The 17434-nt window shown below is 41.8% G+C and overlaps 1 protein-coding gene across 4 annotated transcripts in view; it reads left to right on the top strand.

The window, feature by feature from the left end:
* SPIDR (scaffold protein involved in DNA repair) overlaps positions 1-17434 on the top strand; it is a 180221-nt gene that overhangs the window by 2583 nt on the left and 160204 nt on the right. For all 4 annotated transcript variants that reach the window (XM_015855506.3, XM_015855509.3, XM_015855508.3 and 1 more), the window contains exons 2-5: positions 333-479; positions 1298-1376; positions 2203-2382; positions 4366-4523. In XM_015855506.3, coding sequence (XP_015710992.2) covers positions 333-479; positions 1298-1376; positions 2203-2382; positions 4366-4523 — 564 coding nt within the window. The remainder of the gene's footprint in view (positions 1-332; positions 480-1297; positions 1377-2202; positions 2383-4365; positions 4524-17434) is intronic.

Below are 17434 nucleotides of genomic sequence, written 5' to 3'. Positions count from 1 at the left end.
AAGGAATTGTGTAGCTATGTTGTATTATACTGAGCTGCTATTAGGACTGTCATCTTCATTGGGCAGCTAACAGGTACTACAAGCAGAAGTTCAGATGAACAGCAAACAGCACACTTGTCAAAGATCATATTTACCCATGACAATTAGCACTACTGTTGTTGTGTGGCATTGCATTAAAAAATGCTTGGACGTGTTCAATGCTTTTCTTGTTCCATCTCTTAAAATATGGAGCTTGGTTGGAAGTATTTAGGAAAGGGGAATTTCTAGATTAAATAAATGTCACTTGAGAAGCATTATGTATGTGCAGTTTTTGATGGGTTCCTTTTTCTTAGCGGAAGCGGTTTTGGAACACGTCCTTCCCAGAAGATACAGCCCTACAGCTGAAAAAACCAAGTCTCAGGACGTCAGTGGCTGCTGCTTCAATTTCCAATGCGTGGCTTAAGTGTGGGGATGGCTTCCAGAGCACTTCTATGCTTGAGGTAAAATGCTGGCTTGCTTAAAGGTGTAAGAAAGAAAAGCCAACTGGTAGAGTTGGTTTCCATGCTTGACTGAATAGTCACTCTTTTTTGTATTGTACCTGATTGTATTATTTAAAGGTAATTTAACACTTGGGGTTGGGAGTTGTTTCTTCCTTTAAAAAAAATTAAGAACGGAACAAAATGACTTTATATCTAACTAGAATTCTTCTAATGCAAAATAAAGAGTGTGTTTGCAACAAGGAATTCACTGTAGAAAAATACTGCTTCATGACCTTGCAGCTTCTGTTTTGAATTACATGTCAAATTAAGTGTATTTTTTTCTATGTTAGTCTTGGTCATGAAGTGAGATATTCAGTCAGCCAGAGTGAGAAAGGGCTGTGTGCTGAAAATAGTCTTTGACTGATTTGTTTTTGTTTCTTTCTGGTACTGAGCAGTGATAGTGTTACATAGCTTGTGGGATTTAGTGAAATAGAGACAGAACCACAGAAGGCTTCTGTCTGCAACTTTGGAACAGGGCATGTGCTTTAACAAGCATGGTCTTCCTGCCCCCTTTTGACACTAATGCTGAAAATAGTGGCTTTTGTTGTTTGCAAGGTTAGATGTAATTCTTGTCATTGTCACAGTGAACTTATTTTCCTCTATTATGAAAATTAAGCTTTTCTGTTAATGTTCTCATGGTACTGCAGTGTAGTAGGAGACTGAAAAATTTGTCTGAAGATGTGCTCAGCTGTGGGTGTTTAATAACAGTTCTGAAGTATATTACTATAAGGACAATTTTAATGCAACATTGATAATCTTGATTCAATCTCTTTTTCTAGTCATCGAGACCTGCTGCTAATAAAACCAAGACTGAGAAGCACCTTGGACCGCTCTTAACAACTGCCGAAAGCCCAGCTGGTATGTTACAGCAGCGTCATCTTGGTATTGTCAAAAAGACTTCTGCTTTGTTTCTCCCCTTATCAAGGTAGAAGCTGCTAAAAGTACTGGTTTTCTTCTATTTTTGTACTTAGAATCAAATTTAGAGAAGAGACAGTCTTGATATTATTGTGATTGGGCTCCTCTCTTTACCTAGAATGCCAGTTCTGTGAAACTGCATCAACTTTAGCTATTGCTCTTGAACAGGTAGAGCAGTACTAGTACAGTGTATAGTACATATCCTAGCAGGGACAGAACATTGTCCACAGTTTTAAGAGGAAGGAGCAAAAACCAACTTGTGGCTGTCTAGATGGAGGGTGAGATAATTCTCACTTTATCTTAGAGACTGAGAAGCAGGTGTGTGAGTAACAAGGTATTTTGTAAGTATGAAGAATAGGGAGTAAAACGGAACTTTGTCAACATCCTGCATTCAACATCTTCTCGATGTACCTGAGTCTGTTTAGTGTTGTGATAGAAAAAGAACTCTAGGCACAGTGAGTAGTATGAGGACTTAGGGACTGCCTCATATCTTTCACTTTTTGAGTCCGGAGGAAAAGAGAGATAGGGCAATGATTTCTTCAGCCTTTATTTTTCTACTTGCTCTAGTAGCAGAATGAAAATGAAAATAAAGCATGGGTGTATAAGAAATATTCAAGTTAACTTTCCAGTATTCATCTCTTGCTTGCTGACAGAACTGGTAAGTTGTTTTTTTTCCAGTTCAAAAGCAGTATAGTTTAATTTTTTAAAGATTTTACATTTAATTGTACTGTATTTCTGTAACAATCTAAAACTTAATTCTCTTTAATAGGATCTGCTGCTGAAAGCTCTAAGGAGGCCGAAGACATAATTTGGACCTCTAGTGGCAGCGATTTTTCAGATAATGAAGATAAAACATCGATTTCAAGGTTACACAGCAAAAAAAGTCTCACTTCCAAAATAGAGAAGTCACAGGGCAGACATGTTTTGTTAGAGGATGGAAGTGATGAAGGTAAGTTCAAACACAAGCAGATTTGTCAGAAAACTTCATCAGCTTCAAGTGCTGTAATAGAAATACTGTGAGGTCATTCTGCATAAAGGACACAACTAAACTAAAATGAGTTTAGATTATTTGGAGGATTTTTTTTCCATCAGTATCAGCAAATATAGTATAACCTCTCATTATGACTTATGTCCAAGAAATTAAACTCTGGAGTCCAATAGTATTTTGTATTGTTTCCTTTCCTATGGTCATAGAGGCTGGGGTTGTGAACACCTTCCTCTGCCTGCTCTGTTCTACTAGTGGTATTGCTGTCTCTACATAACACTGAGTAGACTTGGCAGGATCTGCAGCTGCAGATAACATCATTTTACGTGGCATGAGTTCTCATTTCAGTACACAGTATTCCTTGTTTTCTCTGCTAGCTGTACTGTGCAAGCAACCGTGAGTTTTTTTTTTTAGGACTTGCTTTCTACTTTGTAAAGCAGGGGATGACAGATAGCAGAGACTTTGATTAAGGCAGTACAGCTGAAGACAGAAGAATTTAGTGTGCTTTATTATACTAGATGATTAGGATAATGTTTAGTTTGCATTAGAACTTGTCAAGAAGCATTTCCAATGTGATTACTTGAGATGGATCTGAATCATTAAAGGCAGGCTTTGGATCCTGGGTATCTGGTAGCTTTCAAACTGTATTTCAAACTGACTAATGTGCCACATAGCTTTAAGAGACCTCTCTCTGCTAAACTAGTCACCAGTGGCTGTATTTAAAACTTTTTCTATACAGCTTCCTTGTTTTTTTTTTAGAAACAGAAATGAATTCACACACAGGCAAACCAGAGCTTTCTGTTTATTTGCCTGGGTGGCTTCAGCATTAGAAGTTCTGTGTAGAAACTGTTTAATGGTGTAGCAGAGCAAACTACCGCTGTTCCATGTATCTAAAGAGATGCCTGGAGCATCTTTACATGTAGGTGCCTCCTTTCTGTGCTTTCTGCTAAAGCAACCCAAGTAAAACTCATGTACTCATGGTTTTTGGTTTTTTTTTTTTTGTGACAAATAGCAGGACTAGGGGAAATGGATCCAAGTTGAAGGAGGGAAGTTTTAGGTTGGATGTTAGGGGGAAGTTCTTTACTAGGAGAGTGGTTAGGCCCTGGAACAGGCTGCCCAGGGAGGTTGTGGATGCCCCGTCCTTGGAGGTGTTCAAGGCCAGGTTGGACGGGGCCCTGGGCAACCTGATCTAGTAAAGGTGTATGTTTGGTGGCCCTGCCAGGCAGGGGGGTTGGAACTACATGATCCTTGAGGTCCCTTCCAACCCGGGTCATTCTGTGATTCTGTTTTCTTCCTCTAAACTTCATATTTTCAAAACGGAGTGAGGTTCTATTTGCCAGTAGCTTGTGTTCTGAGACTCTTGTACCTGAAGGGAGCATTTAGGGAGGCTGCTACAGCAGCTCAGGCTCCCACCGCCTTTCAGAAGAACCTTTTGAATGAGTACAAGTGTATTTCTGGACTACTTGTGCATGAGTGGGGTGAAAGAACAGATCTGCATCTGTGTTTATTGATGTTTTGTCACTGTTCTTTGAGGTAAACACTTAATTTCTCCTGAGCAATCAGGCAGAAGAAAACAACTCAAACATCTGTCGGATGTGCTCAGAGGTTTGGTTTGCAGACCTGTGTGGTTGGCCATGGTGTTCCATAAGGTTACTGTTTCAAGTACAGGTGGGAGTTACCACTCGTAACAGATGTTAATTTCCATCAGCTTTGCGGCTCTTCCAGGTCGCTGTCTGAAGTATTTGCTTTTACTTAGAAGTTAATCTTGAATAAGTAGACTTGGGAAAAATCCAATGCAACTGGATGGAAAAAAAACCAAAGCTACTCTAAATCCTAAAAAATGAACAACTAAACCAAGTCATGGGTAATTAATGTTTTACTCTTTACATTCATAATATTTGAATAATATGTGAATGAATAAGGAACATTATTGCAAATCTTCTTTAGATGAATCGGAGTTTATTGACTGGGAGAAGGATAGTGAGTCTACAGATGAATGTGATGAATCTGAGAAAGATGGCAGCTCACTGGAGATATCTGACACAGATTCCTGCTCAAATCTTAATTCCCTGCCTGTCAAAGAGGAGAATGATGAACTTTGTATGGTAAGAAACTGTTTTCTTTTAAAAGAAGTTCTTTTATCTCCTATAATCATGTAGTGTGTTCTCATTTGATTACACTTAACTCTGTGTGTGAGGCTTCTGTTTGCCTTACCTTTAAAAGGACTCCTGTTAGCAAGAGCTTTGGGATATTTTCTCTGACTCCCAAACCTCAAAACCAACAGTGCCCCACACCTAGAAATTGGTTGTGTGATTGCTGAGACACAGAATGACTAAGATAGGAAGGTGCCTCTGGAGATCATCCAGTTCAACCCCTGTGCTCAAAGGAAGGTCTCATAGAGTGAATTGCACAGGACTGTGTGGTTGTGTTTTGAGTCCCTTCAGGCTTGGGGACTCCACAGTCTTTCTGAGCAACCTGTGTAATCACTCTAAGTTTATTCTTAATATAAATGGGATTTGTTGTATTTCAACATGTGCAAAACAAGATGGCTAAGTGGATAGATTTCTTACCAGGAATGTGGTGATCTGGATTCTCCATAGCCCTTGTCTAATGGATTTCTCCTGCAAGCTGATGTCAATTTCTTGTTATGTGCTGGGTCAGACAGTGTCTTATTTCTCTGGAGTGCTTTGGAGTGTGCAAGGTGCGCAGCCCCTCAGGAGCCTGGCGCCAGCCTCCAGCTGCCTTCACTAGGAGAGTGGTTAGGCCCTGGAACAGGCTGCCCAGGGAGGTTGTGGATGCCCCGTCCTTGGAGGTGTTCAAGACCAGGTTGGACGGGGCCCTGGGCAACCTGATCTAGTAAAGGTGTATGTTTGGTGGCCCTGCCAGGCAGGGGGGTTGGAACTACATGATCCTTGAGTTCCCTTCCAACCCGGGTCATTCTGTGATTCTGTGCCTCCTCCTTGCCCGCTAGGGGGTGCCACAAGCCCGCACTGTGGCAGGCCGGGCCGTTCCCTGCTGCCGCGGAGGATTCAACCTGTGGGAACAGAGCCGGGATTTGTGCGAGCGGTAGAAAGTCGTCCAGCTTCTATTACATCAGCGTGAGTTAACCCACTGTAGATGGAAGCTGGATAAATCTTGAGGCACTTCAGTATTAGTAAAGGGAGAGCCCTCATGTGAGGGCTTTTTAGATGCAAACACGTGGAACAAAATTGTTCAATCTTAACCAGAGTATTTACACTACTACAAGAGTCCCTGAGTGAATGGGATCGGAGGATCCCTTGGCAGGTTTCCCTTTCCCAGTCAGTGTCATGCGGTGGGGATTTCCATGGATGGTCAGCCTTACCAGTGAACTTTCCTCTGGGAATTTGATGTATGAGACTTAGGGATCTAGGTCTGTTTAGCCTTGAGAAAAGAAGGCTGAGAGGAGACTTGATCCAGGTTTATAAATACCTGAGGTGTGGAAGCCATAGTGGTGAGGCTGGTCTCTTTTCAGTAGTGTGTGGGGACAGGACTAGGGGTAATGGGATGAAAGTACAGCATAGGAAGTTCCGCACGAATGTGCGCAAGAACTTCTTTACAGTGAGGGTGACGGAGCACTGGAACAGGCTGCCCAGGGAGGTGGTGGAGTCTCCTTCTCTGGAGATATTCAAGACCCACCTGGATGCCTACCTGTGTGACATGGTGTAGGGAACCTACTTTGGCAGGGGGGTTGGACTTGATGATCTCTAGAGGTCCCTTCCAACCCCTACAATTCTGTGATTCTGTATGTAGAAGGATAGAGCCCTAGTGATCACTTTCATTTGCATTCCTTGGGTATGCACTTTTCCTAGGAAAAATAGCAGAGGCACTTAGGGTAGTTCCAAAAGAGAATAGAAAAGAAATGCTCCCTGCAGGAGGTCATTTGCTTTAGGAGTATCCTTCAAAAAAAGCCTCTTGGTTTTGTGGTGTAGTTTATGGTGCCGGGAGGAAGAAAGCCAGATGTTGATATATCATTTTTTGTGGTATTTACTGAAGCTCTGGAACCTAATGAAGTGTGTGGGTAATTGAAAGACCTTGACATTTATTTTACTCCACTTAAAAATACGCCAAACACCAGGGGGTTCTAGAGGTTTGGGGTTGCTGCCAGATATCCTTGTTGTACTATTTATGGTGAAACTACGCTAGGTTTCTACTGGGAAATAGAAAAAGGTGAATAACTATTTTCTTCCCAATATATTAGTATTTGAAAATCTACTCAGCAACAGTTAACTATGCAGAAAGACCTGTATTGGTACAGAGATGAAACTTCTGCTTGTGTCAGGTGTAAAATGAGTCCTATTTCAGTCTGTTTCATCTTCAGTCCTGTGCAGCGTCTTTCTTAGCAACTAGCTGCCTCCAATGTGTGAAGCTACATGGCAGAGAATGAGGAAGGGTTGTAAGGGACCTTAAAGATTAGTTCTAATTCCACTGCTATGGTCATGGACAACTCCCACCACATCAGACTGCTCAGGGCTTTGTCCTCCCTGGCCTTGATCTGCTCCAGAGATGGGTACCACAGCTTCTCTGGGCAGCTGTGCCAGTGCCTCACTGCCCTCTGAGTAAAGAATTTCTTCCTAATGTCTAATCTGAATCTACCAGCTTTCAGTTTAAAGCCACTACCCTTTGTCCTGTCTCTATAATCACTGATAGAGTCCCTCCCCAGCTTTCCTGTAGCCTCCCTTATGTCCTGGAAGGCTGCAGTGAGGTCTCTCCAGAGCCTGTTCTTCTGCAGGCTGAACAACACGAACTCCCTTAGCCTGTCTTTGTAGGAGAGGTTCTCCAACTTCTTGGCTGTCTGGCCAACTCAGTCTAACAGCTTCATCTCTTTATGCCAGTGACTCCAGAGCTGAATGCAGTGCTTCAGGTTGGGGTGGATCTCAAGAGAGCAGATTGAAATGGCAGAGGATACAATTGGCTTTCTGGGCTGCAAGCATGCTTTGCTGGGTTGTGCTGAGCTTCTCATCAACCAACAACCTTCTCCTCAGGACTGCTCTCAATCCATTCATGGCACAGCTATTTTTTTTTGTACTTGGAGCTGCCCTGACCTGGGTGCAGAACTTGGCCTTATTGAGCTTCATGAGGTTTGCATGGACTCACCTTTTGGGCCTGTAAATGTCACTCTAGATGGCAGCACTTTGCCCCGGTGGATCAGCTGCACCACTCAGCTTGGCATCCTTAGCAAACTTGCTGAGGGTGCCCCTCAATCCCACTATCCATGTTGCTGACAAAGATGTTAAATAGTGGTGGTCCCAGTGTAGATGCCTGAGGAACACTACTATTCTTCTAGTGCTGTTGTATGTGAATTTGCATTTTCTGCCATAAACCTTCTACTCTGGAAATGTTCTTTGTCCCTTTGTGTGAAGTGGCATCACCTCTGCAAATTCCTACAATTTTGTTGAGCTGTAACATCTCCCTTGAGCCTCCTCTACTCCCAACTAAGCAATCCCATTTCTCTCAGCCACTCCCCTGTAAGGCTTGTGCTCCAGTCTGAGGCCTTCTCATCTGTCAAAACTGTGTCCATTCTGTTAAGTACATTTATTTCTTGCTACCTTAATGTGGTGTTCTTTTTTCCAGAAGTCTTGCTTCCTCTGTGGTGTTAAATGGGGGAGTTCAATGTGATATTTTGAAGAGCTCACTGAAGTGTGTGGAAGAATCACGCATGGCCAAGGTTTTGCTTATGTTTCTGGCCCTGCTTTTATGTCTTTGCTCTCTTGATCTATTACAATGGTAATTATAGCTATTATTGGCTTGGTAATTAGAATTAAGTCTAGATCTATTGTTGTGTAACAGAATTTAAAATAGGTTATTTCAAAGTAGGGAATCATTATTATGGCAGATGGAATTTGTGTCATCTGTCAGGCTGATGACTTAACACTGATAAAGAATGATGATGTGACTGTATTGTTATAAACAATTATTTTTGTCAGTCCATTACCAAAAGAAGTCTGTTAGAATAGATACAAGAAATGCACAGGCTTACTATTATTTCTAAACATCTAGTTCATGAAATAAAGTTAGATTAAGCTTGAGAATGTCTCTTGGTTCAAGCTGCTCAAAGCAGGCTCAGGTGTCAGGTCAGACAAGGTTGTTTGGTACTTTTGTCCAGTGGAATCTTGGAAAAGTCATTAAAAATGGTGTTTGCACAACCAGTCATGGCAGTGCCCATCTTCCTTCCTTGCATCTCTCCTCTGCATTTCTACCTTTCTTCCCTTCCAAAAAAGTGAACTTTGCTTTTCTGAGTAGAACTGGTCTCTTCAGGGGGACCTTCTAGCACAATATATTGGTCAAGACCTCAAGTTGGTAGCAATGCAGGAGCAGATGCTATTTGAATTCATATCATAGAATTATAGAATTACCCAGGTTGGAAAAGACCTTGAAGATCATCAAGTCCAACCGCAGCCTAATCATAGTACCCTAACTCTAAAAACCCTACACTAAATCATATCCCTGAGCACCACATCCAAATAGCTCTTAAACACAACCAGGGATGGTGATTCAACCACCTCCCTGGGGAGCCTATTCCAGTACTTAACTACCCTTTCTGTAAAGAAGTTCTTCCTAATATCCAACCTAAATTTGCCCTGGCACAACTTGAGGCCATTTCCCCATATTGGTGGGAAATATTTCATATTGGTGAGATTCAATTATTTATAGCTGGACTACTGGACAAAGCTGAAGAGTTATGCCAGCTGCTTTCTGCTACAGTCATGTCATCACACCTTTTCCTCTAGGAAAGAACCTCAAAATTTTTTTCCATAATCAAAGCCAAGAGTTCCTCTCTCAACATTGTTTTTCCACAGATTATCACACACAGAATCACAGAATGACCCGGTTTGGAAGGGACCTCAAGGATCATGTAGTTCCAACCCCCCTGCCTGGCAGGGCCACCAAACATACACCTTTACTAGATCAGGTTGCCCAGGGCCCCGTCCAACCTGGCCTTGAACACCTCCAAGGACGGGGCATCCACAACCTCCCTGGGCAGCCTGTTCCAGGGCCTAACCACTCTCCTAGTAAAGAACTTCCCCCTAACATCCAACCTAAATCTTCCCTCCTTCAACTTAAAACCATTTCCCTGTGTCCTGCTATTGTCAGCCATCAGAATAGAAAGTTGCATGTTAATGGTTGAGCCGTGACTATCTGTGTTATGACTAGTTTCTAAGTCTTCAGTTAAGCAATGACCCCATTAATTTTAAATTGGGATCAGTCAGGTATTAGCTAAGCTGACATCTGGCTGGTTCAAACGTTCCTTGCTTTAATGGTTTAAAGTATCTTGGGAAGAATTTTCTTTATAGTCCAGGAGATAAGAGTTCAAATATCAGTTTAGCTGGATTGGCTCATTATCTTCCTTAGGAATGATGCAGCCGGTCTTGAAGTTGCTTGGGTCTCACTAAGCGCCTTTTCTGTGGTGTAAAAATGTTGAGGGTCTGTGGTGCCCATTTTGCAGGAAGTTTTTTGTCACAGCTATGACATACTTGTGTGCTTCCATATATCTGTTTGTTCTTGTAGGTGATCCAGAGTGTCCCTGAAGCAGCAGGACTTTGGGCTTAGTTTGTGAAACTTCCTGTGTGTCTTCTTAACTAAGTATATGAGAGGCCTGTATTCCACCATCCTGGGTGTATGAAATCTGATGAATTGCAGAAGTTACCACAGTGACATAAACAGACTTTAGATCCTGCTGCCTGTGCTGTCATTCCAAGACTGTATTTTTATGTTGTTTCAAACACTGGGCTGTTTGTGTATGCTAATCCAACTCCTCTGCTTTGTTTAAGTTAGGCCTTCAGCTGAGCAACATCTTCTTTCTTGCACAGCTCTGGAGAGCAACAGCTTTAAGTGCAGTTGACAGCATTGCTATCTCTGCTTATATGTATCAAATGCTCCTCTTCTTTACCGTATTCCCTTCTTTCTTTAAGAAGACTGCAGTGGCCTGATGGTTTTCCTGTGGCTGCATTCCGTGGGAGGGATCTGGGTTTTCTCAGGCCTGGCACTGCTCAGTACTCAGACAGTCAAGAGCACTGCAGAGTCTTCAGGAGCTTTAGGGAGAAGCAAGGAGGTAGATGTTTGCTCTGTTGGAGTCCTGACCTTGGTTTCAGGAGGTGAAGCAAAGACAGCGCGTCTCATCCCTTTTGTAGTCTGGTGCTTGTGCTAGGGGCAGCTGTAGGAAAGAGAAGGTCGTACACTGTGCTGTCCTCTGGAAGCAGAGAAAGACAGGAGAGCTAACAACATCAGTAGGAGTTTGAAGTCCTTTGTCTTACTTGTCTCCCACCTCAGATAAGACTCTGTTATGGACAATTTGCTAGTAGTTTTGAGCTCTGCAAAGATCCATGAGGACAGTGGGGAAAGTTGCTGTTTTTTTTTGTTTTGTCTAAAATTGTCTTCCAAACTAATTTTTCACAATTTGCCTTGGGACTGCTCAGGCTAGATGGGAGGTTGGGTTGAATTGGTTTGAAATCCCTTCTGAGGGATATTGGTGGGGGGGAGGGGAGAGGAATTGTAGTGGAATACAGAGAATCAGTCTTAGTTGTTTGTTCTGATAACTGTACTGTGGTTCTAGAAAGAAATCATAACAAAGTAGGTTGACAAATGCTTCGAATTTTGTTTCCATCCGCAGAAAGTCTGTGTACTGCATACTGAATTTAATAACCGTGTCTAAAAAATGTTAGAACTCTGTTAACAACTCCTTTATTCAATTAGCAGCTCCTTTGTTTTAATCTGTCCTGTGGGTTGTTGCTTTGTCTAGAAAATAATTTTATTCTGTTTCCATGACTTTTTCTATTACCCATTGTGCCAAATCATTGCATCAGATGAAGAACCAAATGCATCAGAGAAAGTAAAACCACTGTTTTACCACCAGATATGTTTCTTATGTCCAATGGGGAAAAAAACTTGTACCTCATGCTTCCACAGCCAACGTCTGTTCTCAAGCTAAACCTTGCTGATGTAGGGGCTTGTCACAGCAGTACAAGAAAGGCAGGTGTGTGTCTATCTTAAAAATAAATAAAGCTTGTGTAATTCTATGTATGGAATGACTGGTAAGTAAAAATAAGGTGTTACATGTCCAAGATCATCCAGTTACTGGGAGAATAAGTCAATTATGAGGTGTATCAAAGTCATCCAATTATCGCTCTACTTTGATATTAAGTGTTTAATTTCACTTTTCACAAAAATGTAACTGTTCTTGTAATAAGGGCTTCTGATAAAATCTACTGCATGTTGAAGGTCTGAAATAAATCTAGAATAGCTTGGAGAATACAGGAATCCAAAGTCTAGACAACAGTTAAAAGCCCCAGTGGCTGTGTTTCTCCTTCTGTTTAATGGATGAACATGTTGTGTATCTGCTTTCTTCCTTCATGGTAGAAGGCAATTCTGTAGGGCTTTTTCATTATGTACTTTTTTGAGGTTTAATTATTTTACTGTTCATGTCACGTGTCTTTTGATTGGAAAGAATGCAGTTTTATGGTATGGAGGAGCAGGACATTTGTTCCTGGCTCTTTCCATGATGTGGAAGTGTGTTGGATAGATAAGAAAGCAGTAAATGAGCTCAGAACAAATAGAGTGAGCTGAGAATGTTTATAACAATGTTTAAGAAATGTTGAAGTGGGAACTCTGGGGAGAGGTTGGCTTTTCTGGGGACACTGAAATTGTACTGGGGTGCGGTGAGGTCCTCATGTTTCTCATAGCCAGTTTGGCAGGGTCTGTGTCATGTTCTGTTGCTCTTGCTTTGTGATAAACAGTTTCTAGACAAACGTCTGAATCATCTGTAGATGACAATTCAGATTTACAGATCTTTTGTTATCAGGACACTTGCATTCCAGCCTAATAACCCTGGTGACTGATTAACCCTTTCTGCTGGCAAGTCCTGTAGAGATGGGCTGGAACTCCAAATTCCTAAAACGCTGGAGGACTTTGCAAGAATCTTTCAGCACACGCTATAGATAGACCAGCTGCATATAACCCTGCCCCCACATTTTTTCTCTTTAACATGTCACTCTTTGCCTCCAGACCAGGGCTAGCAACTCTGATTGCTTGAGAACTGCCTTTGTCCCTGGTCTCTTTGAAAATAAGCTTGTAGAATGATAAGGTTGGGAAAGACCATAAAGATCATCCAGTTCAGCTATCACTGTGTCTGCTAACCCATGTGCCTCAGCGCCACGTTTACATGCTTCTTAAAGGCCTTCAGACATGGTAACTCCACCAAAATGAAATGATTATTCATTCATAAATGTTAGGAGTGAAAATTTCATGTCTTTAAAAATGCCTCTTCTTACTACTCCCAACTTTGGCTCAACCTTATCTGCAGTTATTGAACACATGGCAATGCTGAACCTCACCCTTTGTTGGCTGCTCAATCCCAACACAGTGGACATGCTTTTTGACCCGGTCCCAGTCATTCTCCACCCACTCAGTCTCGTCCCAACTCTGTCGCTGTTTCATTCACTTGTCCCCGTTCACCCCCTGTTGCTCAGTTTCAGTTCACCAGGTCTCTCTCTTGCTTAATACAACCATTTAGTTCTCCCTCAACACTACTCTCATCTGGTAGCAGCCCTTCAAAAAGGGGTAGCTACAACAGCTCTGCACATAAGGTACTTTGTCAAGGCAGTGCTGTTGTTGCAGCTTCCAGTGTTCTGCATATGATTGTTTTGTTCCTCTATGTATCTCTTTCTCATCATTGCATTAGTGCAGAAAAGCCCTGTTTTTGCTTGTTATGTATTCCAGAGGGCTGTTGAGAGGCTTGATGCCTTTCTGAAAGGAAATGACTTGAGTTTTGTGGACCCTTTCATGGCTCATTTGTAATGCATGGAGCAGCTAAGTGAAGAAAGCGGACTGGAACTGCCTGTATATTAAGGTGAATGCTATGGGGAGAACAGCTTCACATATAGTAATCATGGACAGGAAAAGGGTTTTGTTGGGAGTTTAGGTGCTCAGAAAAGTTGCTTTAAAGAAAATCCACTAAGTTTCCCCATTAGCTGTGTTTGTGGGAAGTAGTTTTGGTTCTCACATTTTTGCAGAGGGAAGAAAGTGTAGTGGAAATAGGAAAGGTTCAGCGATGGTTGGGAATAGTGATCAGGTGTATGAAATGTTTTTTGCATGGGAAGAAATTTGGCATAATAAAAACCTTCAGCCTGAAGGAGGTTGCTGTGGACAGTGTTGAAGCCCATGAATAGCAAGTAGATAGTAAATGAAATTACTGGCTGTTGTGTAGAGCTAGGAGACATCAGGTGAGACTAGCGGGTTGGCTTGAGATATAGAAGGAGGTTATTCATCTCACTACATGAGACTAAGCTTTAAACTCCATGCCATAGGGTGTTGCGTATGCTGAAAGATTATATGGGTTCAAAACTAGTTGGATAAAAGTTGTGGAAAAAGAAGTCTGTTAGGAATTAAATACAAAGATTTGGCCTCTAGTTGAAGCCACAGACTGGAAGAAGGGAAGCTATTGTGTGGTGGTATGTACTTCAATCAGTCAAGTCAAGGCAACTCCATGCTAGGGAAGTTTGTCGTGAGCCTGTAGTTACTGGAAGAGGAGGTAAAGGTGGCGCAATGGTAAAAGTGCCGCTTGCAACAGCGGAGGCCCAGGTTTGAATCCCCCCTGTGGCGCAAGTGGTAGAAGTGCCGCTCTGCTACACAGGAGGCTCAAATTCCGGGAGGTTGGACTCGATGATCTCTAAGGTCCCTTCCAACCCACATGAGACTGTGATACTGTGAGATACTCTGATAAAGAAAGATATGTTATGCTTACGTGGCTTGTGAGGGGAAGATAAATTGAAAAATATCCACGTATGTCAGCTTTTTGAAGGGCTGGAATATTAGTGCAATGAGGAACTGAAATAGGAATAATTGCCACTCTTGTGCCTAAAAAGAAAAGCTGACAATCTTATAACCTGCTGTTCAGCTCATTGAACAAATACAAAATCGTTGTTTTTACAATAAACAAATCTGGAGAGGGGGAAAGAAGACCATGTTGATGTCCATCTATTTTTAACCTTTAGATGCACTTGACATTTGTTTTCCACATTTTTTTTCCCTGTGCAAACAGTAGAGCTAAACTTGTGGCATATGCCGTGGTTTATATCTCTTGTGACTTAGAAATTCTGAGATTGCTTTTCTCTTGTGTAGGGGCTTTAAATATAAAGACTTAGTATCTAACCACTTCAGTTGATGAGTTGATTCGTCACCAAGTGAAAAGTATTGCATGAACCTCCTTGGTACCCATTGTGTGTATGGATGCTTAGGAGTCTTTAGGTTAACATCATAGCAGTGGTGTGTTGGAAGCTCAATGGAAAAAATACTGAAGGGGGAATTTAAAACATGATTTTACACAGTATTAAAAGGTAACATAGCTTTTACACCACTCTTAAGCTGTGCAAGTCAGTGGATGAATTAAAATAATGAAGTAAGACAGGAATATTTAAAATACTCTATCACTTTTCATTGTATAACCTAGCAACTACTGTGAGCAATCTCACATTGGCATGTGTGCATTTTTAAATCGTGGTTTATTGCAGACCTTGCTTATACATTATGGCTTCAGAAATTAGACTGTGAAGAGGCAAAAATTCTTAAATTCTGTGTATTGCATGCATGAACCTTGATGCTACACTGTTTCTTAATTGCCACCAATTACTTTGTGACCATTTTTGGATGGTGGTGGAAGTTTTGTCGTACATTCTCCAGACTCTCTGAACAGTCAGAAGTCATGGTATAGACAAGCGTTCAGCCAGTTGAAGGTCTGCCTCTTAGCAGAACTGCTCTCCTGGTTTAAAGAGAAGGGAAGAGAAACGAAGATGATCAGGGGGCTGGAGCACCTCCCCTATGAGGACAGGCTGAGGGAGTTGGGTTTGTTCAGCCTGGAGAAGAGAAGGTTGCGGGGTGACCTCATTGCAGCCTTTCAGTACCTGAAGGGAACTTAATCCCAGGAGGGGAGTAAACTCTTCGAAAGGGCTGATAATAGCAGGACATGGGGAAATGGTTTTAAGTTAAAAGAGGGAAGATTTAGGTTGGATGTCAGGGGGAAGTTCTTCACTAGGAGAGTGGTTAGGCCCTGGAACAGGCTGCCCAGGGAGGTTGTGGATGCCCCGTCCTTGGAGGTGTTCAATACCAGGTTGGACGGGGCTCTGGGCAACCTGATCTAGTAAAGGTGTATGTTTGGTGGCCTTGCCAGGCAGGAGCGTTGGAACTACATGATCCTTGAGGTCCCTTCCAACCCGGGTCATTCTGTGATTCTGTGAATGGCAATGCAGCTTGTGGTTGTTGGGGGGAGGGCGGGGAAGGGGGGAGTATGTGAACTGTGATGAATGAATGATATCTTCTAAAGGAGATACCCAAATGTTAATAGCATTGCTACCTGAAGAAGTTCTGAAATTACAGATGAGTACAAATCTCTTCACCATAGCAGGAAGGAAATGTTAACGTGTTTTGTACTTGTTCTTCTCTTCGTGTCTTGAATAGGCTGCAGATAGGATGCTGATTTCAGCAAAGCTGTGATCTGATTCATTCTTGCTGTTGTTACTTTTTTTTTCCTTGAGCTCCACAGTTTTTTAATTGCTGCTTTATTGTGCATTTAAGTCCTCAGCTTCCAGAGTCTGGTTAGCATATTATCTTTGGTGGCATTCTGCCAGTGTTTATGGGATTAAAGCAGAAGGAAGTTCTGGTTCGTTGTGTATATCTAAAATGCAGAGAGGATCTGATAGGTTTGCTTATATTAGTGAAACTGAAACTTCATACCTGGTGCCTCAGTCTCTCTCTGACAGATTTTAATCCCAATATATTCTGTTTCCATAAGGAATAATGCTTAAGTTTTTGCTAAATCAGATTAATTATGAAGAAGTCTAAGCAAACAGCACTGGAAGGAGTTGGAAAGGAGTTTGGTTTTGATTTGTGCTTAGCTGTGTGCTGTTGTAAAGAGTAGAAATGATACTGTGGAAAATGAATACTTGCTAAAACTCTAAGCAGAGAATGAATGAAAGCAAAGTAACAGCATGAAAGAATAAGGTAATGTTAAGGAAATCATATGGTGTGACATAAAGGAATTAACAAAAATGAGAATGAAATTGAAGATTTAATAATAAATTTGTTTTAGCACTGTGAAAGTCTGTATAGCATCCAGAGGCCTGATCTGTCCTATTATGGTACTACTGGGGTTGAAATATATTCAGTACTATGTGTGTCTGTCTTAGGCTTAGGAAAAATAAGACAACCTGCACTGGTTTTAGGGGGTGGGGGTAAAGGTTGGGAGACAAAAGACAAAACCACCCACCCTCTCAACCCATAGCTTTTAAACAGCCCAGAACTGTGACCCTGTGTTTAGCTGGCAGTGGGCATCATCTCCTTCACTGCAAATGGTTTAAACTTATTTAATAATTTGAATGGTCATGTTGTCTGTGCACAGTAAGGTGAAGTCTGTCTACCTTTATTGTAAAAATAGATCACAAATGCTGTTGAGTTCTCCCACAGCTGGCTAAATGTTTTTTCACCTATTTCCTGCTTCCAGTGATCATTTCTAGACCAGGGTGTTAGGAGGGTTAACAATTTGTGTAATATTAAAGAATAATAGAGTTAAAGTGCTTTGACTTCCATTATTCCAGATGGTAGCAAAAGCAGCGCAAACTTAATTCTGGCATTATCCTGCTTACACTTGCCTATGGTTGTGATTGTATCTCATGTGATACTGTGCTTCCTGTTCCTCTGAAGTCATATTTCTGGGCTGCTTCTGCACTTACGTCTCCCTGCTGCTGTGGGTCTGTCCCAGATTCTTTTCTCTGTCCCCATTGAGAGATACTATAACTGTTGAAAAATGGGGGAGGAGAAAGTAGGCAAACATGTTATTGTCAAGTTCTGCAACATTACTGTAAATCCAGTAGGTGATCTTTATTTTATTATTATGAAATGGCCCAACTTTCAAATGAGTAAATTGACGGGTCAACAGAGCAAGAAGGAATTGCTCTTGTTGAGGATCTGAGCTTTGTTAACCCTTCTTTTTAAGGAGAATGAGTCTACT

The sequence above is a fragment of the Coturnix japonica genome, chromosome 2 (genome assembly GCF_054131305.1).
Source record: "Coturnix japonica strain WE chromosome 2, WE-NBRP24, whole genome shotgun sequence".
Lineage (NCBI taxonomy): Eukaryota > Metazoa > Chordata > Aves > Galliformes > Phasianidae > Coturnix > Coturnix japonica.
Note: the sequence above shows the minus strand (reverse complement) of the source record. Positions and strands in the feature narration are given on the sequence as shown.